The 23621-nt window shown below is 50.2% G+C and overlaps 10 protein-coding genes across 10 annotated transcripts; 3 read left to right on the plus strand and 7 right to left on the minus strand.

The window, feature by feature from the left end:
• Positions 1–513: 513 nt before the first annotated feature.
• Positions 514–1542, minus strand: ASPSYDRAFT_83499 (uncharacterized protein; the record flags this gene model as incomplete). The annotated part of the gene is made up of 3 exons (XM_040851230.1): positions 514–731; positions 809–1385; positions 1498–1542. The coding sequence occupies 3 exons, from the start codon at positions 1540–1542 to the stop codon at positions 514–516; spliced, it is 840 nt and encodes a 279-aa protein (XP_040707239.1).
• A 990-nt stretch (positions 1543–2532) lies between these two features.
• ASPSYDRAFT_37986 (uncharacterized protein) lies at positions 2533–3110 on the minus strand. Its single transcript, XM_040845609.1, has one exon. It carries the CDS (start codon positions 3016–3018, stop codon positions 2737–2739), a length of 282 nt encoding a protein of 93 aa, XP_040707240.1. The 5' UTR covers positions 3019–3110; the 3' UTR covers positions 2533–2736.
• A 1307-nt stretch (positions 3111–4417) lies between these two features.
• ASPSYDRAFT_53128 (uncharacterized protein) lies at positions 4418–8650 on the plus strand (the record flags this gene model as incomplete). The annotated part of the gene is made up of 6 exons (XM_040848625.1): positions 4418–4583; positions 4641–4669; positions 4747–4884; positions 4946–5303; positions 6503–6889; positions 6939–8650. The coding sequence occupies 6 exons, from the start codon at positions 4418–4420 to the stop codon at positions 8648–8650; spliced, it is 2790 nt and encodes a 929-aa protein (XP_040707241.1).
• Positions 8651–9064: 414 nt separating this feature from the next.
• ASPSYDRAFT_139872 (uncharacterized protein) lies at positions 9065–9624 on the minus strand (the record flags this gene model as incomplete). Its single annotated transcript, XM_040840991.1, has 2 exons — positions 9065–9215; positions 9359–9624. 2 exons carry the CDS (start codon positions 9622–9624, stop codon positions 9065–9067), a joined length of 417 nt encoding a protein of 138 aa, XP_040707242.1.
• A 361-nt stretch (positions 9625–9985) lies between these two features.
• Positions 9986–12599, minus strand: ASPSYDRAFT_25514 (uncharacterized protein; the record flags this gene model as incomplete). The annotated part of the gene is made up of 2 exons (XM_040844173.1): positions 9986–11812; positions 11874–12599. The coding sequence occupies 2 exons, from the start codon at positions 12597–12599 to the stop codon at positions 9986–9988; spliced, it is 2553 nt and encodes an 850-aa protein (XP_040707243.1).
• A 955-nt stretch (positions 12600–13554) lies between these two features.
• ASPSYDRAFT_141222 (uncharacterized protein) lies at positions 13555–16036 on the minus strand (the record flags this gene model as incomplete). Its single annotated transcript, XM_040841122.1, has 6 exons — positions 13555–13664; positions 13718–14297; positions 14351–14718; positions 14770–14881; positions 14929–15458; positions 15529–16036. The coding sequence occupies 6 exons, from the start codon at positions 16034–16036 to the stop codon at positions 13555–13557; spliced, it is 2208 nt and encodes a 735-aa protein (XP_040707244.1).
• Positions 16037–17238: 1202 nt separating this feature from the next.
• Positions 17239–19254, minus strand: ASPSYDRAFT_53132 (DNA-directed DNA polymerase IV; the record flags this gene model as incomplete). Its single annotated transcript, XM_040848626.1, has 4 exons — positions 17239–18429; positions 18482–18862; positions 18918–19090; positions 19143–19254. The coding sequence occupies 4 exons, from the start codon at positions 19252–19254 to the stop codon at positions 17239–17241; spliced, it is 1857 nt and encodes a 618-aa protein (XP_040707245.1).
• Positions 19255–19840: 586 nt separating this feature from the next.
• Positions 19841–20992, plus strand: ASPSYDRAFT_141640 (mitochondrial ATPase complex subunit ATP10; the record flags this gene model as incomplete). The annotated part of the gene is made up of 2 exons (XM_040841168.1): positions 19841–20241; positions 20305–20992. 2 exons carry the CDS (start codon positions 19841–19843, stop codon positions 20990–20992), a joined length of 1089 nt encoding a protein of 362 aa, XP_040707246.1.
• A 175-nt stretch (positions 20993–21167) lies between these two features.
• ASPSYDRAFT_83507 (putative vesicle transport v-SNARE protein Gos1) lies at positions 21168–21997 on the minus strand (the record flags this gene model as incomplete). The annotated part of the gene is made up of 3 exons (XM_040851231.1): positions 21168–21671; positions 21735–21848; positions 21932–21997. The coding sequence occupies 3 exons, from the start codon at positions 21995–21997 to the stop codon at positions 21168–21170; spliced, it is 684 nt and encodes a 227-aa protein (XP_040707247.1).
• Positions 21998–22379: 382 nt separating this feature from the next.
• ASPSYDRAFT_53135 (60S ribosomal protein uL29) lies at positions 22380–23252 on the plus strand (the record flags this gene model as incomplete). Its single annotated transcript, XM_040848627.1, has 4 exons — positions 22380–22382; positions 22455–22594; positions 22931–23156; positions 23235–23252. The coding sequence occupies 4 exons, from the start codon at positions 22380–22382 to the stop codon at positions 23250–23252; spliced, it is 387 nt and encodes a 128-aa protein (XP_040707248.1).
• Positions 23253–23621: the final 369 nt, after the last annotated feature.

Below are 23621 nucleotides of genomic sequence, written 5' to 3' on the forward strand. Positions count from 1 at the left end.
GGATCAATCGATATTGACGTAAAAATCGCGGACTTCGGACAGGTTTGCCACGGCTAGCCCAGCAAAATACGCGTCTTCGCTTGCGCCTCAATCTTTCGCAGAAGTTAGATCTCAGTTCGAAAGTTGATTCTTCTGTCTAAGATCCCTGCTGGCTGTTGGGTATTCCTGTGCGACCGCTGCCGAAGGCGAAATTTGATTGTTGCTATGACAATTTATTTTTGTAATCTTCTCCTTTTGACTTGGAGTTGGGATGGGGACGCGTCGAGACCATCACGAGATCACGTGCCTCCAGGCACAGGCTAGCCTGTTGCTGCCTTCGAAAACAACCATCGAATAACATTTCCCTTTTTTTCCTACGGATAACTCGCCAATGGATGGGATTCATGAAGAATATAACCCAATAAGGCAACTCTTCAGTACAGGAATCCAGTATGGATTTTACTGTTACAGCCCATATCAAAGGATAACAATATTCTAGATATACATGCATAGCGCAACATTCGTCCAAGCCGGTCAACCTTGCTGTTCTTGAACTTCCATTTTTGACCCTGCAATAACTGGCTGCTCGATAATGCTCTCCAAGGATGGTCTTCCACTACTCTCGTTTGACTCTTGATATATGGGCGTCAGTTGAAACCTTTCAGCTGGGCGTGGTGGTCCTGGCGGCAAGGTCTCGTCAAAGAGCTTGCTGAATCTGCGTCTGAAATCCTCAGAGGATCCTCGACGACGCGCTGTAAAGCATAAGCAACAATGTTTCATGTCAACCACACAGAAGGTGGTTCCATCGTTGCAGGGTGTGTATACTCACTATCGCGCACAGACATTCTCTTGTATCCCACAATAGGCTTCATCCATGAGCTACGAGAAACGAACCACAAACGAGAAAGTGGCCTCTCGTTCTCGGGTAGTCTTGGTCCCTCACGGTCACCGGCGCCCATTCCACCAATGTCAAGCTTTGGGGGCCGGCTCGAACGAAAAGTGTCGATATGAATACTTTCAAGTACACTCTCGGCATGGCTATCTGCGGTTCCCGAGCTGCGATGCGAATCATCCCCGGTGGTAGAAGTGATGTCCGGTTTGTGGGGCTCCTGGAAACTGCTGGCCGCAGACTTATGTCTGAGCAGCGAACCCAGTATTGACGATCTCCTCTTCTCCATAGCTGTTGGTGGCTTAGCAGTGGATTGTCGCTTCATCGTCCAAATACCCTCGACTTCAATTCCCTTCTCCAATGCTGTGGCGCCGAATGGTATTTCGTTTGACTCGGACCCGGCCTCGCCCATCTCGGCCTTCTGCTCTGCTCGCTCATTTGCTTCTTTCGCAGCCTGTCTCCGTATCTTTCGCCGGTTGTGCGTGAGAACGATAAAGGAGTAGACGAGTACAAGGAACTTGTTACGTCAGTAGATTTATGGTGTATGTTCGCATCGCCTTACCAGAAGGAACGCAAGAGCATATAAAATAGTCAGTCACCATGCACTGCTAGTAGGCTGACGTACCTACAATGCTCAGCTTCTGCCACAGCGCCCAGCCCTTCCAGAACCCCATCTTCAACTCTGAATTTCATGCGTCTTAGGAGTCTACCGATATAATATCCTCAGCCAGCCGAAGGCGAATAATTGAGTAACCGTGCGATGTCAAGAAACTAAGGCGTAAGTTGTCGAATTGAGATCTCGTCAACTGTCCAGTGAGACCGTTGAATAGCGTGATAATAGNGCAACGATATATATACCGTGCGGAAAATGAGAGCTAATGTAGCTGCAAGGCGGGTCCATGATACCTGACGATGTGTTCGAGTTATGGTGGTGGACAGCGTTGATACGGCAGGTGCGACTCTTACTCTTATGGAAACCACCAAGCGTCCGGGCTTCCGCGACCAACATCGCGCCGGTGTTAGCAGAGACATACGAATTACTGAACGTAGAAGCAAAGGAAATGAACCTATATTAAATTTAACGGAGTAAATGACCTGCTAAGAAATAAATAACAAAACGGGGAAAAAAAAAAAAAAGTAGTCGTTCAGCCAAACAGCCAGATTCCCTGTAACGCAACGGTGTAATCCAATGACGCCACCCCAGGGTGGAAGTGTCTCTGCAGAATTGCTTCCCTCAAGGGTCACTTCCATTGCTTAATGCCGTGTAGCGTTCGTGGATTACTCGCACGAGTACAATCGACAACCCCAGGATTCGTACTGGGCACCAGTCGACGCTGGCCAAGACCTTAGCAAGGTCACTGACTAACGGCTAACCTCCCACTCGACTATCCATGACAGATAACCAAATTTCGTCTCTAAGTGAATTATGACCCAACAACTTCAATCTTTGTAATCCTTGGCCAAAATTGTATCTCATAATATTTAATGAAATTTACTTCTATAATATTCTTTTGAAAATAAATTGTCGATAGTTCGTGTGTATACATTTTTGTCAGTCGCGCATCTTGGCGGAATTCCTATTTATCCCCCATGACGCCTACATTGAAGGCGACATATATATATTGTGGATGAGTAGACTAAAATGAAACCACAAATATATTGCTGTTTTCTTTTACATCTAGTAACTACAAGGGGGAGATGAATAAAACAGAATACGCGTAAATAATAACAACAATATGAATACAAAAGGGGAATAAGGAGTGTAAATTATGAGGGCGGGAGGCCACAAATCTTCTCAAAGACCGGATCTTGCAGAGCAACAGTTCGCATTCTGGAGGCATGGCCTATTATCCTTGCGGCATACGGTGTTATAAATCGGGAGACATGGCCCGGGCCTCACAGACCTGGCTCTCGCTGCACGATGCGTCGTCGCCGCAGCCTATTATACATACCCCGTCGGTAGTGCTACAGAAGCCTCCAGGGCCACACTGTGCGTCACCAGAGCAGCGAGTTTCACCTGAAAGCATGGGCATAACCTCATTGTCCTTAGTTCCACCTATGCGCATTCCAAGGACCGGGGCTGCATTAGCCCATTTGGTGACAGAGACGAGAGCAAGTGCACCAAGGACGATTTTGGAGCAACAGCACATGTTTGCAGTTCTGTCAGTAGCGAGGAAGTCGAAAGTATAGAGATCAGTCTCCTTAAAGCCAAAGGAGCAAGCTGAGTGACGAACAAGTCACTGATAATGAGCGTCGAGTAGTTGTCACTGGAGGAAGGTGGGGGAGTTGGACTACCTAGGGAAGAGATTCCCACAGCAGGACGCGAGGGAGCGACCCTTTTACGCTACGAATATTAAGCTTCCATGGTGGTCAAGAAACCCAAACAGTGTGTCAAGTGCATACAATGGCCAGCATCGGATGATGGTCTCACATCTGGAACTTAGCAGGCTGGAACCAAGCAGATGACCAAATCCTCAGCTGCCCTAAAAATATTTAGCTCTCTGCCCACAAACAGCAAAGACGCTCTGATCGGTAGCGAAACACCCAGGACATCAGGACTGGGAAGTGGAAATTCTCCAGAGCTCAAACTCGACTCAAGGAGCCGAAGCCTCAATGCTTATAGGGACCCCATTGTAGCAAGAAACCGCGGCCCATCGACCCGATTATGTGGCAATTTTGTGCCTCGTAGAAAGAGCAACACAGAAGCCTGTTTATCAGAAATGCGTGACAATACCTTCCAAGAAGTGTGCAGGGAAGCCCCGGCCCAGACATTTCGGAAGTACTGAAGCCTTAGTCACAAAAGTTAAGCGCATCTGAAATTAGGTCCGGACCATGGAATCACATGCATCATTTGGACGGAAATTTCGCTTGAATCAACCTTAGTGGCAGCGATTAGACTACGAGGTCCGTGGCCAGACGCTGCCCTGAATGCTGAAACTGTATTGTGTATGTAGTGGAATGCAAGGCACGACGCGATATCCATGGGACGGCCCAGGAACGAAGTTCCGGGGGAAGGCAAACTGATTTCCAATGGTTGACTTGGGATGTTCCTGGCCAGGAGTTCTTGGATCTTCAAGCCATAAGGCTGGAATCTCCACAGTTCGGACGATGCTTGACATGAACGCGAGTTTAAACTGGGTAAGAAAAGTTGCTGCGTTGTGGGCGACAACTGCTCCGGGGAAGAGTTGGACAGTTCTTCCATCCATGAAAAAAACTTACGCTGAAGCATGAAAATTAGCCGAGTTCAGAATTAGTCCCAGGACCTCCGCCAATACCGGGCGATAATCTCACAGCGATAGAACAGGGACTTTGACCCTCCACAATTAATCGATGACGTTGTTTCCCGGGCGCTAAATGCTCCAAGGCGATCCCAATCCATAAATCCAGTTGTGCTGCCCACCGAACCACTGATCATGTGAGGTCCTGAACGTGGTACTCTATAGAAGATATTTCCCCTTGCATTGCCGCCCCGTTTCCCCTGGTTTACCCATTATCGATTCATATTCTCCTCTCAAAGACCAATCAGTCGTCCTGTAAACAGACGACCGGATGCCTCCGTTTCTCAACTTCCTGGGGCGAAAGCCTGGTACCAACCCCAATGGCGGGGAGGCCGGCCTTCACCCCGATACTCGATTTTCTGAAGACAGCCATCGCTCGACTCCGTTGAGCATCAGGAAAAGTCAAGAAACCGAGCCTCCTGAATACAAACTCAGCGGTATGTACTGGTATCTATTTTGCGACAGGACTATCCGGTTAACGACTGATTGATTAGTTGTCGATTGCAACGGCGCTTATCTTCCGGTATGTATAGTCGTTTATCGCTCATTGTGCCTTTCGATTCCTGGTTAAAGAGGACGCGCAAACTAATACGGCAGCAGCCGTCACCACCAGAGAAAGAAAGCTTCTGGCGCAAATCTGGAATGTCGCGGTCGTCCTCGAACCATCGCAGTCTAGTCGACGAGAACGAGCCGTTCTCAATATCGCGCGAATCGTTCGACTCCTACCGTCGCTCTTTCGTAAGTCTATCCTTCTGTATCCCCGAAGATTTGAACGGAAACTCATGCAATATATCCATAGGATATCTCCGCGCGATCGCCCATAACCTACTCAGACGCCATGCCCTCGCGCACCTCCCTCGACTCGCGCTTCTCCCGCATAACTTCCTCGTCGGGACAGCGATTGGGCGACCGACCAACACCCGAGTCAATGGAAGAGGACAACTTCGAGGACGTCGGCCTCAACGACGACGACTCAAAGCCCAAGAAAAAGGGCATTTTCTCCCGCTTCGGCGACTTTTCGAACGACGCTGGAGGAACCAGGCAATCATCACATCTCGGATTTCACCTCCCAGGCCGGAAAAAGACCCCTCAAGTGCCGCCCAGTTCGGAGATGAGCCCCATGAAATCCACTGTTGCTTCCGAGGTGTCAGAAGTGCGTGAGGGTTGATTCATGATTGACTGACTGTGAGCGTTATCGTTGCCGATCACTGAATTCTGGACGCTAAACGCTTTGCATGACTCGACGAATTGGGCACCTGGATTATGAATAAATGGGCGTTTGGAGTGATGCTTGCATCTTTATATTTATACCGTACCCGCTTTATGGAGCGGCTTTTCTTCATCTTGGATTTCTTTCTATAATATTAATGGATGCCCTGGATTGCTTTATATTGGTTTAAATCGGGAATATCAACGATTTTATATTGCCTGCTCTTCATAATTCTAGCCAGAGTGACCAGCGCAAACATTTCCCAACCACGGTTCATAGAAGCCGCCTAGTGAATTCAGTCCCAGCTGCATTAACTTCAATGACTTCAATGGGTCTCGCTTTGGAAGTGCCAATTGATTCTTATTCGCAGGAAGCCCTGCGCGTCGAGTGTTTTTAGGACCATCGGGTTTCGAGTTTGGATATTCCTTTACGTAGTTGAGAAGTAGATGTGCTCATCAAAGGAGCAATCATGCATGCCACTTAAGGGTGACAGATGTGTGAACCAGCATCTGGAGCCTTGGAAAATGGCAAGAACTATACGCGATGAACAGATCGAACGTACTTTTGGAAAAATCTAGGTACTGGCGGAAAGATTCCAATTGTATTGATATCAAGCATCGGTAATCACAATAAAGACGGGGTATCTGAGGAAGCCTCCCATGAAGTAGATGCTGGTGTCTGGGGTTTTTGATTAGCTTGAAGAGCATCGTGCATGTTACCCTATTCTTGATAGGTCTCATGAATGCCTCCCCGGAGACTGACGGCCTTCAGAAAAGAGAGTGAAGAGATATATGAAGAGAAGAGTAAATTTGGCTCTTCGCTCGCGAAAAGGTGTACATACCTCATTTAACGAGATGATAAGTATACCACATTCAAGACACTCACTTTCTTGGTCCATGGCGTTTTACAGCTCGCTGCGTTGCAGGCGATGCTATAGTATACTGTTAGAGCCTGATTGGACAGACTATAAAAATCGCTTACCTAACAATCTTATCGTTGCGGCACAAACCATGCAAACACGGGGACCCCGACCGCCTGAGAAATTATCGGCAGTAAAAAAAAAGTCGGCAAGACCCATGCGGTGCTGTTCGCGCTGCATAATATTCTACTTTGCTTAAACAAACCTAATTGACGCCATGGTTGGAGTAAAACGCCGTGTTGATACCGGTGACGACCGCAATGGGAAGCGGACGAAGACGAAGACCGTTGTTTCAGCGAAGAGCAAATCAGCGCCAGTGAAGGCGCAGAAGGATTCGAAGATTGCAAAGGGAAAGGATGTGAAGTATGAAAAAAAGGATAAAAAGGCGTCTAAGAAGCAGCCCGTTGAAGAAGAGGAGGATGAATCTTCTGAAGAAGACGACGATTTCGATGTCGACAATATTTCAGATTCCGAGATCGAGGACGGAGACGATGCGGAAGATGTCGAAATGGACGACATCGATGCGGAGGACGACGATGAAGAGGACGAAGAAGTCGAAGTTGAGGATAAGAAGAAGTTAAAATCTAAGTCCCAGGAGACCGAGGAGACGAAAAGTATGTTCTTGTCTTTTTTATCACACAGTATCACTGCTAATTGCTCTAGATAAAACTTCCTCCCGCGAGTCACATATCAAACAGAAAGCCCTGCAACAAGAGCGCAAAGCCGCAAAGCCCAATGCCGATCAGATTGCGCGGTCGAAGAAACTATGGGAGCGCCTGCGTCGCAAGTCGCACGTTCCTCTGGAGGAGAGGAAGAAGCTTATCGCAGAGCTTTTCGACATAATCACCGGCAGGGTCAAGGATTTCGTTTTCAAGCACGACTCTGTCCGTGTTATCCAAACGGCGCTGAAATATGCAAACCTTGAGCAACGTAAGCAGATTGCTCGGGAACTCAAGGGCAGCTACGTTGAACTAGCACAGAGCAAATATGCCAAATTCTTGATTGGCAAGCTGATCGTACACTGTGATTCTGAAATCCGGGACTTGATTATCGCCGAGTTCTACGGTAAAGTCAAGCGCTTGATCCGCCACCCTGAGGGCTCATGGATCCTTGACGACATCTACCGGACGGTAGCGACGCAGGAGCAGCAAGCCAACCTTCTTAGGGAGTGGTATGGCGCCGAGTTCGCCATCTTCAGAGACAACAGCAACAAGACACCAACCGCTGAGCTCTCCAAAATCATCGAGGACGAGCCTGCGAAGCGATCACCCATCATGCGTTTCCTTCTCGAGCTCATCAACCAGCTCCTCCAGAAAAAAACCACCGGGTTCACAATGCTCCACGACGCAATGCTTCAATACTTCCTCAACGTGAAACCCGGCAGCCCCGAAGCCACCGAATTCGTTGAGCTCATCAAGGGCGACGAGGAAGGCGATCTCGTCAAGAACCTTGCGTTCACCAAGTCCGGAGCCCGCCTCATGTCCCTGGCCCTCGCATACTCCAACGCAAAGGACCGCAAACAACTCACACGCTTCTACAAAGACACCATTAAAATGATGGCCGGCGATCTTCACGGCCATCTCGTCATCCTAGCCGCGTACGAAGTCATTGACGACACAAAGCTCACCTCCAAGCTCATTTTTCCTGAACTCCTCAACCAGAACATCTCAGACGAGGAAGCCCGCAACGAAGAACTTCTCTACCAAGCCACGGATCTCACAGCCCGCATTCCCATCCTATACCCCTTCGCTAGCAACAACAAGCTTAAGTGGCTCCTCCCCGAGGGCGACAACGCCGTCCTCGACGAGATCCGCGAAATCCGTAAAGAAACATCAAAGAAGGAGCCTTCCATCCGTCGCCAGGAGCTCGTCAAAGCTGCATCTCCGACCATTCTTGACTTCATCACCGCCCGTGCAGACACACTCCTCGAAACCAGTTTCGGCTGCCAGTTCCTCGCCGAGGTTTTCTTTGACGCTGACCCTTCGGACGGCAAGAAGGACGCCGCGTTGGCTGCGGTCGCCGAAGCCGCCAAGTCCCGCTCCGACACAAAGGATTCACCATTTGTTGGACGTATGCTCAAGTCTCTTGTCCAGGGCGGACGGTTTAACAGCGCTGAGAAGAAGGTGGAGAAGGTCTCGCCGCCGCTGAACTTCCACGGACTGCTGTATGAGCAGATTGGCGAGGAAGTAATGGCGTGGGCGACGGGGTCGAACGTGTACGTTATCGTTGCGCTGACAGAGTCCGATGATTTTGAGAAGAAGGGTGAGCTGCTGAAGGCTCTGAAGAAGGGGAAGAAGGCGCTGGAGCAGGCGTCGAAGGCTGAGAAGGGGCCTGCCGGTAGTGGAGCGAAGCTGTTGCTGGAGAAGATTGCGTAGGAGTTATATCCATTTTTAGATTTATTCCCTTGTTATTATACAGAAAAGCATATTCTTCATCTTCATCTTCTTCCTTTCCCATTTCTTTTTGGAACTAGTAACGAAATCAGTTCAGGTCAACCGACTGAGACCATCCAACTCATACATACAAAGTAAACCAGGGTATCCATATTAGTGAGAGTATCTACATATTCATCCCAACCTAGCAGAAAAATAATCTATACAAACTCCAAGCACGACAACGGCAAGATCTCCAGCCACTGAAAGCCGTGGCACAACATCGATGTCGTTGTCACAAGTAACGAGTAATTATTATACACTCGTACATCCAAACGCAACCAACCGACCAAGACCCCTTCAACGAGGTGAATAAGAAGAAGAACAAGGAGAAACAAATACAAACATCATTCAAATTTATGGGCCCCCAATATTTCCGGAGCCAGAACCCTCCGGAGGCGAAACCTGCTCTAACACAACGGCATAGAACTTGCCCGTCCCACCAACGCCGCCAGGCGAGCCCACGCCCAATGTCGGGTCGTTATACGGCCCCGCCGCTACAATTGCCCTGTGCATCCAATATTAGCATCCCGACTACCAATCTCTAGCAGGCATAATAATGCAGAATTAAACATTTCATTGGGCAAGTCGCCAAGAAATTATAAAATTATAAATGGAAATGGAAAGCGGGAAAAGATAAGTAGTACATACCACCCCTTATACTTCACGCCGTTAAAAATCTCCGTAAAAGCTGTGATCACCCGCAAAGGCAGGTTCAGTAGGCTCCCTACCCCTAGACCCTCGGGCAATGAGCCCGGACCGTGTACGGGCAGGCCGAGTTTGTTGATTGGAATGTATTGGAACTGAGCATGGCCCTGCTGATATTGGATTCCGTGGGCTGTTGGGGTTGGGGTGAGTGGGTTGGTGGGGGATTGGAGGGGTGTCTCTTGGAAGATGAGAAGGCGGCGGTTTGTCATTTTTAAATTGGTCTCGAATATTGCGCTATCTCGCAGGTAATGTAGAGAGGAAAAGATATAGATAGATGTATGCAAAGGACGTAGTGGAGAGTGAAGTTTGACTGTAGATCGAGTAACAGTAAGGATGATTGATATGATTCGGTTTTGCCTGATTGGGAAGGGAAATCGCGTGGCGCGTCAACCACGTGTTGTGGCGGTTCTAACGCCGTTAATATCTAATTATCTACCGGTACATAGAATATTATGCCTAGGAGTATCTGATCGCGTAAATAAAGTAAATTGAATTTATATATATACAGATTATATATGGGTATCACAATCAAATCTCCAACAATTAAAAATTATGGTTTGGAAATGTCCATCAGTCAAGCTCTCCATCAAGCACCCGTCTGGCGGCTTCCAATCGCCGCCTGAGCAACTTCGCCTGCTTTTCGTCATATTCAGGGGCCGTCGTGAGTTCCTGAAGTTCCATACAAACGTCGCCCAGGCTCTTAAAGAGCTGCTCGAGCAGCCGTGTGTCATTCTCATTGATCCCTAAGTCACTGTTGACAGAGCTTGGATGTGGGCTTGCGGCGGCTCGCACAGTCGAAACGAGCGATGAAGCAAGAGATGTTGGCGTCGCCGGCTCTGTTGCTGCGGAATCAGGACGCTGCGAAGTGAGGTTCTCTACTCGCGATTTCCGAGGCGTGAGCTCTGATGCCTCGGGATCGGAACGTTGCATGACGGCTGGGTCTTCCTCGTCTACATAGCGACGGTCGAGTTCTAACACCGTTAACGTACTTCCAAATTGTCGTGTTAAAAGGAGCTTACCATCGTTAAATTTCCGGTCCCAGTACAAGACACTCTCAACATCATTCTGGCCTTCCGTAGCCGTCGCAAAAGTTGCCACGGTGGATATCGAGTTTGCGCTGTTTGACCTAGAGTGTCGAATGGAGCGTCGCTCGCGAATTGGCCGGGTTGTCTCGACGGACGTCTCCGACACATTGCTTTGCCGGCGTCGTCGCGACTGTGTGTAATTGCCCAGAGCGCTGTGCAGGATAAAGTGCTCATAGTCAAAGGCGTCCTCTCGTTCTTCGTGCGGAGTGTCATCGGTATGGTGTGGTAACCCAGGAAAGGCTCCCAGCTCGTCATCATTAAGATCATCATCAAGAGGCTCCCGTAAGATCTCCTCCAAAGCCTCACGGTCAATATCCTCTTCTGCATCTTCGTAAAGGCTTTCTGCGGTCGACTGATCATCCTCGTGATCGGTTAGCTCAAACGGTGGCAGGATAGCGCCATCGGAGGATGCCCTGGGCTCGGACGATGCTGTCTCCGGGACAAGAAGGGTTGAGTCGGTATTACTACTGAATGTATGCCCGCTGCCACCTTGACTGCTAATGGGAGACGCAAGGGACTGTCCGTAGCCGGTGCTCGGGTGGAGGTGGCTATTGCGTTCAGACGGATCAAGAGGGTTCGCGTACCAGTGGGTGGCGGCTGTCAAAGGGCTGGGCGTGCGCAAGCTCTGGAGACTGCGACGCCGCAGACCATCTTCCTGCGCCTTGATCTTCAAAGTCGAGATCTTGATATGGAGCCCTTTCATCTGGTCCTGCAGATCTCGCACTTGGAGCTGAGACTGGGATCGAGAAGGTAGATGATCTACAGGGTAAGCTGAGTTAAAATCCTCCATATTGGAAATTGCCTGCCCTCTTTCTTCTTCTTCTTCTTCTCCTTCCTCTTCCTCTTCTTGCTCGTCAAACGCTGATGGCGAGCCGGAAGAATCGCGCTCTTTGTGGGACTGCATTGAGCTATGTTGATGAATAGACGAGACCGACGCACGGTGAGTCAAATAGGCCCGGTTGGGTGCATAATGAAAAGACCGCTCGTCATTATGGAAATTGGAACTAGTACTCGAGCCCATGGCGCTCACGGAACGCGACACGCGAGTCTCGGAACTTGGCTGGATTGACGGCAGGTTGGTCTCGCTGTAAACTCGGGAGTGCCGATTATTGGATGTGTCTTGTCCTCCATATGTCTGCCGCGGCCGAAGCATTGAGGACCTGCGGTCAGCCGCGCGGTGAATTGATTGATACAAGCCGCCGACGGGTTGTCCGAGACCTGGAGATGAAGCGGATGGCACTGGCGACGATGACATTGATGGGGTAGTCGAGCGCATTGTAGAGCGGGCACGCGTCAGGTTCCCTTCCATAAGCTATAAGAACACAAGATCAGCCAACCACATTGTCAAATGAACCAGACTGTAAGCTACATACCGACAGCCGTTTCTTCGCGTTTTCTAAAATTCGCTCCGCCTCGCTTTCCAGGATCACTGCAGAAGCATCTTCATCCGGACCCTTCCCCCCATTGGCCGAGGGCGCGTTTGCGCTCGATTGCGCACCACTGGTCGTCTCAGGGGCTGCGCGACGTTCGCTCAGTGAGACCCGGCTCTCTTGCGCAGCCTTGTAGTCCGATGCGCGGCCCTTTGTCCCGTCGACGGACGATGTCTCACTTGCGCCGCCGCTAATAGTCGAGTTTGACGAGCTGCTGTGCGCTCTGGTTTCCGTGACATCGGAGGGGACCGCGTCGCGGAACGAAACCGGCGAATCCAAAACACGGCTTTGCCGAGCCACCATCTCCTGCGCGCTTCTCCCACCTGCTCCATGCCGATATAACAACGCGCTGTCCTCCTCCCCTATATCCGACAAGCGGCGACTGGCAGCATCGTGGCCCTCGTGCATCCACGTGTGGCGCGGAAACGGCTTTTTCTGGGGCCTCGGTGCGCCAGTATATCTGGCCGGGTCCAGGTTGTTATATCCGTTTGCGTAGCTGGTTCGGTTTTCGTAGAACGACTGCAGGTGGGATAAGGAGGGCAAGTTGAACGGGGGCGACGGAGTGGAGTTTTCTCGCTCGTTGTCGTCGAAGGGCAGGATCATGTCTGGGTTGGACAGGGTCGGCGACGGCGGGATGGTGGGAGGAGGTTGTTGATGTGTCGAAAACATGGCGGCAGATGTATCAACTCCGTCCTGCCTGAAGGTCTGCTATTGGTACCACCACGAGGGCACAAGTCTTGAGATGATGAAAACAGTGTCCGCGATCGTTCCCCCTTTTCGCTTTTCTAAGCATGGGCCATCTGCAGGTGTCGCAACTGCAGCTGGAGGCCAGTCAATCTGGCCGCTTTGAGAGAAATTGAAGCTGCAGGGGGCGAGCTGCAAGGGCTGTCGGGGCCACGATTGGGGGGGGACTGAGACACAGGATTGATGGCCGGGACAAAAAGAAAAGACAGCAAGGAAAGGGAGAAGGATAAGATGATTCCCAGGACGGGGCTGGAAATTACTGTCTGGCGATAACGCTGGCTTCTATAGCGGTTAAATTAAAGGAAGATGCAATAAAAATCCCTGCGCGTCCTGCGATTTCCCTCGGGCGTTGAGTCTCTCCTGATGCCCGCCAAAACAGGCAAAGATCGCATCCAATCTTTCAGGCATTTTAGCAGCAGAACTCTTGACTCTTTCTGGCCTCGCGCCGCTGATCTTTATCTCTCAGGCCGTTGCTTCACAGCTCGTGGCTCGCCAGCCGAGGATAGGCCGGCCCCATTTCTACTCCGGAGAGTAATCTTCAGGCTTCGCTCGTCTTGTCTATAATAAACTCCAGATCAGACTACAAACAATTGCATTGTTCTCCAGCCATACCGCAAGACAAAATCATGAGGCTCAATTTACCCCGTCTCCTAGCCTACAAAAGCTTGAAACTATCTCTTTTCTCTTTTCGCTTTCTCTTTCTCGGCTTCTCCCCAGATCACCCATGGTCGGCCCATTAATAGACATACATGTTATTAGAAGGTAAAGGTTTAGAAAATAAGTAGGATACAATGGCACAGTCCGCATAACCTTGGCCAACTTGCGTCCAGCCGGACATCCGTTAATCGAGTTCATCGGTATCATCACTAACGCCGTCCGCTCACGCATACACATTCGCAGGCGGCAGCAACTTCGCCCCGTAACGGAAGTCAAGCGAACGGGAATCAGTGGGGTCGAACCCTGCAGCTTGGCGCTGTTCAAGGAAAAGTGCTTTAAGCTCATTAGCTTCAGGGTACTTGATAAAAAGAGGATGCGTTTCTTACGGGTAATTTTAATCATGTCGAACCAGCGGATTGCGTTCTCATCGCTACCGTCCACGGCCTTCAAGATTCCGCCGTCCTGCAGCGGGGTCGCCTTGGGTGGTAGACTGCGCATCTTCAACAACATGTGCAATATATCCGAGAAACGGTCGCCCTGCGTCGCATAGTATGGAGGGCGTTTGTCAAGCGGCCACCGCTGTGCAAAGTTCTCATCATCCCAGGACCGGAACAGCCAGCAGGTCCTCTCTACACAGTTCAAAAGAATGAGAGAAACTAGGAAGGTCTCGAACCACCCACTCTGCTGGCGCTGGAGCAGTCTCCGCTCCAGGTCGTTCATCACCGACTTGCTTAGGGACGCTGCTCGCTTCTCGGTTGCAGAGCGCAACTGGCCGCACAATAATGCATAAGACTCAGCGTTTGTAATCTCATCAATTGGGATACGCCCCTCATCCGCTGTCTGCCCAAGAGAATGCAGCGAGGCAGGCGGTAGGGTCGGATTGCAAAAAGTCTTCCAATGCAGCTCCGCGTCAACCAGAATATGTGTGGCAACCCACAACTCCAGCACCCTTTCTAATAATAAATCCTAGAGACCAAATCAGCATACTACGGCCCCGCTCAAATTCTGTCAAACCATACCTTCTTCTGCTGAGCCAGCTCTGCTGCTAGCATCAAGGTAGGCCTCATGACGTCGGAAGCCTCGCGCTCGTAGAAAAAAGCCGCCGTTTTCTTAATATACATCTCAATTTTCCCCGGTAGATCATCTTGGTCGCTGTCTAGCAGGTAAATTTCTTGAAGAGGACCCTGGAATTGAGTCTCGTCACCAAGTCCCTGAAGTTGGGGATCAAGTGCTGAGGCCGATGCCTTATGGCCCTGGAGCCCACTGAAGGTAACGAAGACCATGCTCTCCTCGAAATGGGTGACTTCAATACGTCCTGCATAGTGTTCAAACTTGACTTGGTTACGTATACTACTAACATCGTGATAAGCCAACGTTGCGTGCAGGTCTGAAACTCGGTTAGCAGTTTTGACAACACAATCAAGCCTGGCGCACATACTAGCATTGTACAATTCAAACTCCTCCGCAATCCGAGTGCGGATGCAAGGGTGTTTCCAAAGACGTGCGCTTTCGACACTAGCGCAGGTGGTGCACGGGCTGTCCCCAGAGCACTAAACAGGTCAGTAATGCCACAGGCAAGGGTAAGAAGGAGACATACAGGTTTCTTGAGCATGCGACACCGTATGCACGCACCTCTTTTCCTCACTTCCTGAACCTCTCTGCGTCTAGCTGCAGAAAACCGACCGCGAACCTTGGGCTTAGCCGGTTTGGTGGAATTGCCAAACTCGTTCACAAAACCCTTGGCTTGAGAGTTTGGGTTCATCGCAATGGGGCGAGGAAAAGAGGCTGCGCGTTGGGTCGCTGCGGTCAGCGTCGGATCATGCTCCTGGAGGCTGTCGAACAACAATTGTTCCTGAGTCGAGAGCTGTTGGTTCCATGCAGAACCCATCTTAGACAAACCGTCAGAAAGTCCAGAGCTAGGATCATGATCCAACGGGAGGCCGTGAGGTACCATTTCACTAGCAGATGCGGCGATCATAGACAGCTGCGACTGCCGAGAAGTGGCGGTTGGGTCGGGAGTCAAAGAAGTCTCTGGCAGTGGCGGAGAAGTGGACGAGGTTGGATCAAGCGAACCGGTTGGAGGGAGTGAAGGAATCGCCGTCGCGTCGTTGGGCGACTGGGGAGATACTGTGGATAAAGAATCGGCGCATTAGCGTGTGGAAGGCAGGGAATAACACAAGCAAGAACCGACACTTACCAGGAACCTTCACGTCCTCGTCCATTTGCTCAGACTGAGCAGGGTGGCCTTGAAACCCCTCTGCCTCAAGCGCAGGGTCAACGACCACAGTCTTTCCACCAACGGTGACAGACTGGGTATAAGCAGGACCTCCCCGCTTGGACTGGTCAGAAGCACCCACCTGTCTCGATGCCTCGGCCAACACATTCAGGCCGTCGAAATTTTGTCGCGTCGTGTAGGGCACGTCGCCCGTCTTTCCCTTGTTCTGTCCAGCAGCATTCGGGTCTTTGTTCTGGTCACCATCGGCGAGGTCTGGCAATTCATGGAGTCGCAACAGGACGCGTTGTCGGTCCCGTAGCGGGATCGCCTGGCATTTCTTCACCAGGTGATTGGTGAGACTGTCAATGCGACCTTTAGGGAATTTTTCGCCGCACGCCTTGCATGTATGCTGGTAGCGGTTACTAGCGTCCTCGAGTTTCTGCCCTCGAATAAAGAACTCGAGGATGAGCGCGTTGGGTTTGCGACCCATCTTGGAACTGCGTGGCAGAAAATGAAGGGCAGATTGAAGGCGGAAGGAGCGAGTTCGAGAGCAGTCCACGGCCTCAAAGTCCTAGAGCTGCAGTTCGAATGACGTCTGAAACGATTCTATGAGTCGATAGCCCTGAGAGACTCGGCGACAACCAGTCTGGAAAGTGGGATACCAGTGACGCACACAAGGAAGGGCAGATGTGAGATGGCAAAAAAAGAGAAACACGGTAAGGGCCGCGCGGGAAGGGTAGAGACCACCACCACAACGGTGAAGCCTTTCGAGACCTAAGAATTCCGCGAAGGAACAGATCCCAGGAGTTTATAATTGATGGCAGAAATAGACAGGACAAGACAGGAAGCCGGTGCGTTTGGAGAGTGAGTGGGATGGATGAAGGTTGATTCAGCGGCAAAATTGGCAAGGGCGGTCTGATCCTTCCCTGCAGCGTCAGTGCACCGACCTTGGAATGAAAAGTGGATGATCTCTACGTGATTAATAACCAATAATATCAGGTTTAACTACCATAGCTACCCTGTCATTCGCTGACGGTAACGTGATCTTTTACTGCCACGCACAGATGCTTTTTATACACCCCTCCTCTAGTTGGTTTAGAAAAAATAAAAGCTCACCGCATAGAGGCGGTAATTATATCGGTGAAGGCCTTGCTTTTTCTTATCAGACTCGGATAGAGAAGCCGCAAGATGAAACGGGACCGAAGATGATTAAATAGGCGATACGAAGGCGTCCGAGGATCGCTTCCTAGGGAATGTATCTTGGTATGGAACTGGCAAAGTTTGTACGACTGGCTTGGCCACACGCACACACAAATACAGTAGGTAGCACGCAGTACACAGGTCGCTCCTTCCCTCAGCGGCTTCTGAATCCCACTTGGTTAGTGACCGCTCTTCTTGCTGGTCCAGAGTATTCTATCCAATGCGCTACATAGGGAACCAGGTATTCCAGCGGAACCCACAAGGGAATAAATCTGACATGATCCATAAGCAAATGCAAATCTCATTTAGTTAACCAACGAATTCCATTACTTCAAGAGCCATCATCATCGTAATCATCATCGTCATCATAAAACTTGTTAAAACCAATCCACAGTTCTGAGTTGAGACCAGAAACTGCCCATCTAGTTCTGCTCAGCATACGGGGTTCCTGTCGTCAGAGAAGATGAACGAAGGCGCATGAATTCAGGCATTTCAGCATATGCGATGCTCTGGAGGTCGCCACGGAACTCCTAAGATTTCGAATATCCTTCGTTCATCGCGGCTTTCGAGCAACCGGCCCGCGTTTATTTTCGCCCTTTGGGGGCCACGCAGCACATCCGCATAGAGTCCTCTCTGATTGAGACGCATGAACTTCTTGCTCGCAAGGAGTCTCATGCTGCGGTTAAAAATATCGTTTCCAGTGAAGTAAATCAGCGCGGCACCGAGCTCTGAGCCAGGCACAAATAACAGGTCGATACGTCGCCACAGTTGGCTGTCTGGCAATTTGGAGGCGCCGTGCCATTTCGATCCATCATCTCGAGAAGTGGTTGCCAGACTGACTTGGAGAAACCCTTGTTCGAATAGCTTTGGTACCACATTATCCAGCATGAACGTTCGAATCTCCTCAATCCTCGCATCATGTCTCGTTATGATCAAGTCGATATCGCCAGAGTTCGCTGCCCCCCGTCGGTAGGATCCTCCAACAATGACTTGCATCTCTGGGTTCTCCTCTTGCACCGCACGCCGCACAAAACTTCCGTGTTCTTGAACCTCATTCCTTGGTATTCTTTGGGAGAAGTCAAAGTATCGGTCAAGACCAACACGCTGTGCTCGTGTTAGGACTGCGTCGCGTCGCAAGTCACCCAGCGATTTATAGCCTTGAGCAATCCACTTAGAAGCAACTGAGAGTCCAGCACCATAGACGCCCAAGAACTTTTGGAGGAGACGGTCTTCGGCTGTGTCGCTGGTGTTACCCAAACGGCGAAGTCGGTTAGTAACCACGATTTCTTCAATTTTGTCCGCTAAGCGGGGTCCGATCCCAGGAATCTCAAGAGCTTCAGCGCGGTTTACGACCTTCCTGGGCTGATTGCGAAGAGCACTGATTGCTTTACGATATGCCATAATGCGCCAATGGTCAGTTGTTCGGGTGTAGTAATCCAGCATTTGCTGAAGAACCTCAATGGTCTTCGCATTCGGGTTCTGATTATTAGAGGTCGAATCATGCTTCTGCATACAGACAAACTTTTGTTGCCAAGATCCGACTGCATTATTTTCGTCGCTCGACGGTTTTCTTTTCTTGTATTTTGCAAACATTGGCTGCGACCCATCAGAGGTCTCGTCACCGGATGCTTCGGCTGGAGCGTCATCGTTGGTGACATCGTGTCCATCTAGCGGGTCCAAAGGCTTCCGCGGTATAAGGACAAATGAAGATAAGTTAGAAGGTTGGCAGACTTACCAGGTGTTCAACGGCTTTAGCCTCCTCTATCATGTCATCCAACACATCGCGTTCACGGTCCGGGAAACTGTCGTATATTATCTCTTCGGTAGCTTCTTCGTATTCCTCGGCATGTAGCCCTCGATCAAATGCAGGGATATCTTGTTTCTCAATCGACCGCGTTGACGTCTGGGTGTGTGGTTGCTGTTTTTGGTCGGGCTTTAAAGGCAAAGATCCCTGACTAATATTCGGGGATTCTCCAGGAGATGCATTGCATTCTCGTATATCTTTGGGCAAAACTGGGGTCCCTTTAACTTGGAACCGCACTTGATTCACGTTCAAGATGCAGCGAAACTTGATACACTCGGCGGGATAGCACTCATCGACTACGGCGATATTCGACTGCAAAATGTCAGCTATGGAAATAGTGCGAGAAACCGACAGCCAGTTCACGAACCGGAATTGTCTCCAGCTTTAAATGTTTCAAGATCTCGTCAAATTTTAAGCCCTTGTCAACTATGACATGCGTGATATTTTCTCCCCAAGCCCTTTCCCAATAAGCGCCGTACTCCTGTGCTCTTTGAATACGCAAACGTCGTAAAGGAGAAACATCACTGTTTGGAAAGAAAACTGTGAAACAGTCAGTATAAGCGTCATTACGGATGGCAGCTAAATGTCTTACAAAACACAAGACCCTTCAGAATCTGTAGGTGTTCAGGGATTATTTTCCCGGACGGGCCCCGTTTGCGTTTTCCAGGAGCATCTTTCGCCAGATGTTTAGATGGTTCTCCCATGCTCTTTTGTCGAACATTTGTGGGAATGCAGGCTTCACGAGTCAATGTTATAGAAGGAGCCGAAACGACGCTGTGGACAGCCACGGCATCTGAAGGGGAGTTGATGATCACAGGAGGCGAGGGCGAGGGCTTCTCGAATTGGCCAGAGCCGGGGGATACTTTCTCGTCCTTCGGCCGTGACGTTGAGAACAGACAATCAAATTCACCTTCTGAGGTATCACTGAGGCAATCCAGTTGGTCGAGCCTACTGAAAAATGCCTCTTTATCTGTCATCCGCGACATCTCCGCGTTAAATGGTGAGCCAGGCATCTACCCGATGGTGCTTGAGCCATGTGTAAATTCCTCGCCAGTTGCCTGACGGTTACGAGTTCTCGGAAAGGTTGAATCTGAGTTTATTCACAATAACTGGTTACTTCAGTAGTGCGTGACACGGTTGAAGGTTCCAATTCAGGCAGCCACACGTGTCGGGGTCCGACACGAAAATGCCGCCAAATCACGGGATCAATTATTCCACTCTTTTCGGAACCAAAAGCTACTACGTCCCGGCTCGGGCTCAACAATCTACGCAATATATACCGCTTCGACGATGTGGAAGCGTTCCGCGCTTCTCTCCTCCTTCGTGGAGCCGACCCTCCTGCAGGGCAGCCGCTGCCTCAGCTGTCAACTGCGCAACGGCGCCGGACTTCGATCTAGACCTTCCCTTCGCCCATACACCACAAAGAACGGCAGCGGAGAGAAGCCACCGGCCTCGACCAGCGCCCCGACGACGAGAAAACTACAGTTCCAGCAAAATGCCACTCCCCAGTCCTCGCCTCCGAACCCGAATGATCCAAACAATGAAGATTTCATTCCAACCCTAGACCGGCCAATTGGTTCGGGAATTCCACCACAAGAAGGTCAAAACACGGGAATTGATAAGCGGTCATTGGGCCAACGACGAGATGATTTTGTGAATTATGACAAGCATATTGAAAGGCGGAAGGAATTGTAGGACACCCGGCGCACCCCGTCTACAAAATGTGAGCTCACAGATTATTTTTCAACCGCTAGAACGAGGCAAGTCGCAAAGCCATATTTCCGAGAATGGTCAAACTTGCGATACAACCAGGGTAAGACATTCATGTCGAACCCACGGTTATTCAAACGCGACAAAGCGCTTTACTTCCCTAACCTATCCGGAGCTACGCTGGCGTCGCCGAAAGAACCACAAAATACTACCTCCATCCTCCGCGGCAAGGTGTCCGTCATAAACCTCTTCTCTAGCGTCTGGGCAGAAAGCCAGGTTGCTACATTTACCGGCCCAAACATGAACCCCGGTCTATATGAAGCTTTCAAGGGTGGCGAGCGGCATGTACAGAAGATCGACATTAATCTGGAAGAGAACAGGCTCAAGGCCTGGCTCGTCCGAATGTTCATGTGGCGGATGCGGGGCAAACTTCCCGAAGAGCAACATAAGAGATATTTCTTGGTACGCAAGGGTCTTAATGATGGCCTTAAAGAGGCTATTGGTATGATGAACAGCAAGGTTGGATACGTATATCTCTTGGATGAGAACTGCCGTATCCGATGGGCTGGCAGTGGCCCTGCCGAGCCTGCTGAATTGGAAACCCTGAACAACGGTGTCCGCAAACTGATCCAGGAACGGAAGGTCAGTTTGGAGTCTGAACAACCAGCGCAAGAGTGGGAGGGACAAGGAAAGGAAACTAAGAAGCCCAGAGTTGTCGAGCATAGTCGTTAATCATTTATATGTACATATTAGTGTGAGCATGTAAGATATATAAGTTGAGCCCAAATACCATCAACTCCGAACCCATTATTAACTCTCTCTTTAACGAGAAACTGATAGATGTAAGAGAGCATCCAACAAACGCGGACCAGGCTACGGGCCGGATGGAAAGCGAGATAAACCTCACTCATCGAAAAAAGAGCAGCATCAAAAAGCAGATTCCGATAAAACCTCCCAGGATAAGCGCATCCCTCCTCCTCTTATTCCCAATCTTCCCAATCAAAGCATTTACTCCAGGAACTTGACTTGCAGCACCCACAATCCTGCGGTTGATGCTAGAAATCGTCTCGCGTTGAATACCGAAATTTTCGTTAATCGCATATGCCTGGCTGAGTACACCGTCCATCACCCCGTGGCTCTCGTCAATGCGACGTCGCTCCTCCAACATGTACTCTGCCTCTGCAGCAGCGGGGTTTGAAGAGCGGTAGGCATCGATGTCGGAACGCACATTGGAGAGAAGGTTCGCGCGATCTCGAGATTCTGCAATTGCAGATGTCAGACGGGATAACTCACGTCTGTGTTCTGTGAGAATTTCGCGGTGGCGGGCTAGGTTATTTTGTTTGAGGGCCGAGGAGGTGAGTGTGGCTTCGGAGTCTAGCAGGCGGGCTAGTTGGGCGACTAACGATTCACGCTTTTGGCCGTGGGCAGTCAGTAAAGTTGCCGGATGATACATTTACAAAGAGTATGGTCGTACCTTTTCCAGAAGGTCTTTAATTTGGGCTTGGTTCCTGGATTCTTCTTCTGAGGGCTGCGGAGGCAGTTTCGTCATCGAAGCAAATTGGGAGTAGGTGTGAAAGAGGTTCTCAGTCTGTTAAGGGGTAGAATAGTTAGTATTATTCCCCTCTGCAGTTTCAAAAAGCAACGCCTGTGCTCAGCTATGCTAGTTCGTACCTGAGTTTCGAGAGATCTGGCCTGCTGTCGCAGTTGTGCCCAGCCGGCACCGGTTGAGGTCGCCATCTTGCAGGGAAAGAGAACAGAACGGAATGAGTTCGGGTATAAACAGAATGTAAACAAGGCTTGAAATGCAATTGTCAACTTGTCCACTCTCCGTCCAGCGGAATCGCAGCACTTGCAATGGATCAATTAAACTGCTACCTACCAACGCTGTTCTATGTCCGGGCGAAACCCAGCCGATTCCCGATTCGGATCCGCGTCATCACCGCCCCAGGGACCCCGTGATGCACCAGCCACAGTCACGTGAGTCGGTGCCCGCTTAGCCGCCGCACCACGCCAAGGAAGCAAAAAAAAGCCCTAGTCCCACAGAAACATCCCCAAATCGACCCGGTCCATCTTCAATCCTCACGTCGTCAATCAACCATTCGACAAGATACCGCCCACCATGGTATGTACAGCGACTGTGCCAAAAAATGAAAATATGATCATGAGAATGGCATGCTGATTCGATTTTCTATAGTCTTCCAAGGTCAAGGCTGGTCAACTCTGGGGAAAGAGCAAGGATGATCTCACAAAGCAGCTGGATGAGCTGAAGACCGAGCTGGCTCAGCTCCGTGTCCAGAAGATCGTTGGCGGTGCCTCGTCGAAGACCCAGCGAATGTGCGTTTGAAATTTTTCCCTACTTGCAGCACAATACACCCCCCGGATGGACGATTGAAGATTTGGAACGAAATGTGCGTTTTGGTCGGATCGCATTTTGCCACGACAACTCGACTCGACCCGGATAGCGAACAGCGAGCAACGAGCAGCGAATGAACAAAGGTGACCAGGCTCTCAATAGGAGGAATTTTGAGGAATTGGGACGAAATCGCTTCGACCGACCGCGCATTCGATCTGATCACAATCACATCCACCCATCCACTCATTAAATCACTCAACACATTCAAAATCTCAAATACAGGGAAAGAAGGAATACTGATGATCTTATTTCAACAGCCACGACGTCCGCAAGTCGATCGCTCGTGTCCTCACCGTCATCAACGCCAACCAGCGCTCCCAGCTCCGCCTCTTCTACAAGAACAAGAAGTACCTTCCTCTTGACCTCCGCCCCAGGCTCACCCGTGCTCTCCGCCGCCGCCTCACCAAGCACGAGGCCACCCTCAAGACTGAGCGCCAGCGCAAGAAGGAGATCCACTTCCCTCAGCGGAAGTACGCCATCAAGGTACGCCCAGAACATACCCCAAAAGATCTGAAACCTCAGGCATACGATTTTCGCAGAAAAGCTTTCAATTGTTCATAGATCAAGGCTAACGATTGATCACCAACAGGCATAAATCCAAAAAGGAAGAGACGGGATCGAGTCTGGATCTTGATGATGGAGTTCTGGGACGTTTGACCTGACCTACCTATTCTGGGAGGTTAACATAAAAGACATGGATTATGTATCTTAGAAGAAAAGATGCAGGTCGATCTTGAATGAATCCTTTGCTTGCAATGACATATAATACCACTTCAAGTACTCTTCCTCTTGAGTCTAATAGGTGCCATATTAATATCCCACACATTAACCGGAACATTCAGCGATGAACAACGTTTACCACGCAACATTTCAAGGTGGACCTCGTATCACGGTGTGCATTTCCTACTGGGCATTGGTCCCAGGATCCTTAACTTCAACGACTCGATC

This window comes from Aspergillus sydowii (assembly GCF_001890705.1).
Source record: "Aspergillus sydowii CBS 593.65 unplaced genomic scaffold ASPSYscaffold_1, whole genome shotgun sequence".
Taxonomy (NCBI): Eukaryota; Fungi; Ascomycota; class Eurotiomycetes; order Eurotiales; family Aspergillaceae; genus Aspergillus; species Aspergillus sydowii.

Bases quoted from the DNA above. Each gene is read 5' to 3' on its own strand.
- ASPSYDRAFT_37986 (XM_040845609.1), bottom strand. From the start codon at position 3,018: ATGTGCTGTTGCTCCAAAATCGTCCTTGGTGCACTTGCTCTCGTCTCT.